This window comes from Geospiza fortis, unplaced genomic scaffold (assembly GCF_000277835.1).
Source record: "Geospiza fortis unplaced genomic scaffold, GeoFor_1.0 scaffold23, whole genome shotgun sequence".
NCBI classification, from domain to species: domain Eukaryota; kingdom Metazoa; phylum Chordata; class Aves; order Passeriformes; family Thraupidae; genus Geospiza; species Geospiza fortis.
Genome location: NW_005054303.1, coordinates 15,041,714 through 15,045,781, shown reverse-complemented (window position 1 = coordinate 15,045,781; position 4,068 = coordinate 15,041,714). Strand labels below are relative to the sequence as shown.

Sequence of the window (4,068 nt, the reverse complement as noted above, 5' to 3'; positions counted from 1 at the left end):
CCTTCCCCGCCGGGCCGGCGCTCGCCCTCTCGCCCTCCCTTGGATGCCGCCGAGATGGGCAAGGTGCTGTCCAAGATCTTCGGGAACAAGGAGATGCGGATCCTGATGCTGGGGCTGGACGCGGCCGGCAAGACCACGATCCTGTACAAGCTGAAGCTGGGCCAGTCGGTGACCACCATCCCCACCGTGGGCTTCAACGTGGAGACCGTCACCTACAAGAACGTCAAGTTCAACGTGTGGGACGTGGGCGGCCAGGACAAGATCCGGCCCCTGTGGCGGCACTACTACACGGGCACGCAGGGGCTCATCTTCGTGGTGGACTGCGCCGACCGCGACCGCATCGACGAGGCGCGGCAGGAGCTGCACCGCATCATCAACGACCGGGAGATGCGGGACGCCATCATCCTCATCTTCGCCAACAAGCAGGACCTGCCCGACGCCATGAAACCCCACGAGATCCAGGAGAAACTGGGCCTGACCCGGATCAGGGATAGGAATTGGTATGTGCAGCCCTCCTGTGCCACGACGGGGGATGGACTCTACGAAGGGCTGACGTGGTTAACGTCCAATTATAAATCCTAATGGGAGAGGAACTATTTAGTCTACAAAGAATTAAAGAAACAAAACAAAAAAAAATTAAACAAACAAATAAAAAAGAAACAAAAAAAAATTTAAAATAACCCACGTGGCTTTCCAGAAGAATGATTCTCTACTGAAAAGTAAAAACAAAACCGCATCCATAGGATTATGATCACCTTTCTCCAGTTGCCACCCTTTCCTCCTGCACCCTTGGCTGGATTCCTGTTCTAACTCCTCCTGCTTGGCGTTAGGATGCTCTAACCTCCGAATGTGACACGAACACAGGCACTAGATGCTATGGCAGACTTCCAGCAAACAGGGGAAGGACACATTATAGACTTGCTAAGTAACTTTTTTTTTTGGATTTTTTTTCCCTTTTTTCCTCTCGTTAGCCCTTTGCTGGTTTGATTATTTTGGGGGATGTTGGGGGAGGGGGTCCATTTTCAGTGTATGCTTTCTGGGTCTACTTTTTTGATTATATATATTTTTTTTCTCTCTCTTCTCTCACTTTGCTGTAGATTGCTACTTTTTTGCATTCTTGCAGGATATGTTGCTAGGTCGACTTCATCTAGTAAACTGAAAATTGTTGCTTAAAATCAAACTGCAGTCTGTCTTTTTATATTAAGGACTTTTTTTTTTTTTAAAGGTTCTGTTAATCTGTAACTAAACAGTGACTCAGTCTGGCTCCACGGCTCAGGCTAACGAGGGGAATTCTTGCCTGCAGTGGCAGGGAGTGGGAATTCCACTGTAACGTGTTCAAAGTGCGTGTTGGGCGCTGGGAGATGTAAGAACTGCTTTGGAATGTCAGCTGGGAAGTTCTGACCCATACATCATGCATGAGGAGGGATGCAAAACCAGCTCCCCACACCACATAGCAAACCAGGCATGAGCGATGCTGTAGTTCCAGGGCAGGCACGGGGCAGGTTTTTTGTCTTTAATGAGGTTTAGTTGCAGTTTTTTACTCCTTGGTGTCGGTCCTCGGGCCCAGGCTCTTTCCAGCAGATGCATCAATAAAATGTTGCAATGAGTTTGACTTTAAATCAGATGTTTTGGCAAAAGTCCAGCTCTGACTTGCCTCTCGCTTCCATCTCAAGGCAGCTGGAGACACCTAAACCTTGAAAGGATTCCTGTTTCTTTCCAGCAGCCAGAAGGAAATTGTTGTTGTTGTTGTTATTATTGTTCTTTTTCCATGCTGGAGCCTTGCGGAGGGGTGAGTTCCGAGCCGAGCTCTGCTCGAGCCCGGGGTTTCTGACATCAGGAATGGCCATTTTGAGGAAATCCCTGCTTGCTTTGGTTTTCCAAGCCCGGCTGGAGCCTCCTCCCGTGTCCCGTAGCAAAGGGAACTGTGTTGGATGTCTGAGGCCCATTGAGGAACCGCTCGTGAGAGAGGGGAGGGGAGAGAGAGAGAGAATCGACGCTGAATGTAAACTTCCATAATTAGTTCTTAAAGGGCAAAGCAGCTCGTTAGCCATGTCACAGCCTGTAGCTGGGACTGGCCAATCAAAAACCCCACCCAGAGCGAGTATTTGCATAAAAACTCAATCAAGTATTAATTAACGCTGGGTGCACAAACTGTTAAAGCAGCTGGTTCTTATTCAGCCTTAAGGATTAACTTCAGATTTCCTCAAGGAGTTAAAACTCTGTTGGGGAATTCTAGGAATGTATGCTACAAAACCAGAAGAAAATGGCTTTTAATTTCCATTTTTTCCTTAATTGTGTTCTCTTTTCAAGAATATAAGTTTTACATGGAACTGGGGGCATTACACTACATTGCTGCAGTGGTGACTCTGCATGCTGAGTACCTTGTACATGGAGCTCTTACCAAAGATGTATGGGAAGCTAAAAATCCTGAATTCACTTCTGAAATCCAATGCTTTGGAGCACTTCAAAGTCCTTTTAGAGTATGGTTCCAAAAAAAACCCGACTTTTCTGGATGTGGGTTGCAAATGGGACTGGATGGGTTCTTGGTGCTAGAAGATAGAGCATTGATGGACTTTGTGAATTGTAGAGAGTCTGCAGAAGCTTAATGTAGAAATAACTCTTCCATCTCAGCCCTAAAGAAGAGGAAGTGAGCTTAGTTTATTTTAATCCAAGGCTTTTTGCCATTGGAATATCATTGCTCTATTTTCTAGCTTTTATTTTTCTTTTCCTGTTGCTGTAACTTAATGAACAGTGTGGTGGTATAAAAACTTCAAATTACAACAATATGGTTACTGTTTTCTTCTGGAGCATCAATAAAATAGCCAAGCACAAAGTAAATGCCTAAACTGGAAAACTTGAAGCTCTATTAATGGTTCTTGAACTTTCTTAAACCTATTCTCAGTCAACATGAAAACTTCAATACCTTCATTTTTTGTCTGAGTTGGTTTCCTGTGTTTCCAAGCGCTGGGGCAGCCTTTGCATTAAGTTGATTTTGCAATTTTGTATCCCCTTAGAAGTAACTTTGTAATTCTGTTTTGTAGGTGAAAGGAAATTGCTTTTGCTTCTGGATTTTAAAAAAAAATTTTTTTTGGGTGGGGGGGAGTGGGGAGGAAGAGATGGGGGAGAAAAAGTTACTGGAACGTGTGGCAGAGCCGTCAGAAATAAACGGCCGTGGCCACCGAACAAAACCCCACAGGTTTCACTTCCAACACGTCCTTTCAGGCTGTAGCTGGACCTCAGCACGAGGGAGTGGCTGTCAGGTGGCTGTCAGTAGGATAAAGTGGGAATTCTGTACCAAACAAACCAGTCTGGAATTCCAAGTGCATCGATTTGTGTTCGTGTGAATTTATGGAGTAAGTTTTGAATGGCGTTCAGTCGTGTCCGACCAAGTGACTGAGTTTGTGGCCTGTGATCTCCCTGACTGAAGTTCCCAGGAATTTTGTGTTCTCAATATGGCTGTAGTGTTGGTAAAGAACTAATAAGCAGAAAATAAAGCAATTATACAGCAGAGCTCTCCTGGTATGTTACTTGTATTGAATTATGAGAGAAGCAGAAAGGGGCAATCTGGTGCTGGAGTCTGGCATAAAGAGGGCTCTGTTCTGGATCTCCCAGATTGGAAGCCTGGCTGTAATTCCTTTGAGAATTAGATGAGAAAGTGGAAAAGGAGGATGCTGCTTTAATATTCCCACTTGAGCGAACTTTATTGTCAGGGTTCTCCAGCCTCGGTGCCAGCCCCACCTATCTGGGGAAGGTGAGGGCAGGGAGGGGCTGTCCCTGCCGTGTTCCAGGCAGGAAATTCCCAGGAAAGGGCAGCACGAGGCCGGTGTGGAACACACAGGGATGGACAAAGGGGCTGATGAGTGGCTAGGGGTGCTTGTGAGTGACAGATGTGACGTTGGGACTCGCTGGTGCCTCAGTAGGACTCGAGTGAGCTGATAAAAGGACTTGGGCAGGTGCTGGGGCTGCGGGGGGGCTGGGGAGCAGCGGGATGTGGATCCTGTGACAGCTGCCATCCCCTGGGACAGGCAGGGGGGCACAGCCAGGGCTCTGCTCCGAGGCTGCTCCCAC

At 47.1% G+C, this 4,068-nt stretch overlaps 1 protein-coding gene across 1 annotated transcript; it reads left to right on the top strand.

Moving 5' to 3' along the window:
* Positions 1–6: 6 nt before the first annotated feature.
* ARF6 (ADP ribosylation factor 6) lies at positions 7–2,854 on the top strand. Its single transcript, XM_005417980.2, has one exon. It carries the CDS (start codon positions 55–57, stop codon positions 580–582), a length of 528 nt encoding a protein of 175 aa, XP_005418037.1. The 5' UTR covers positions 7–54; the 3' UTR covers positions 583–2,854.
* Positions 2,855–4,068: the final 1,214 nt, after the last annotated feature.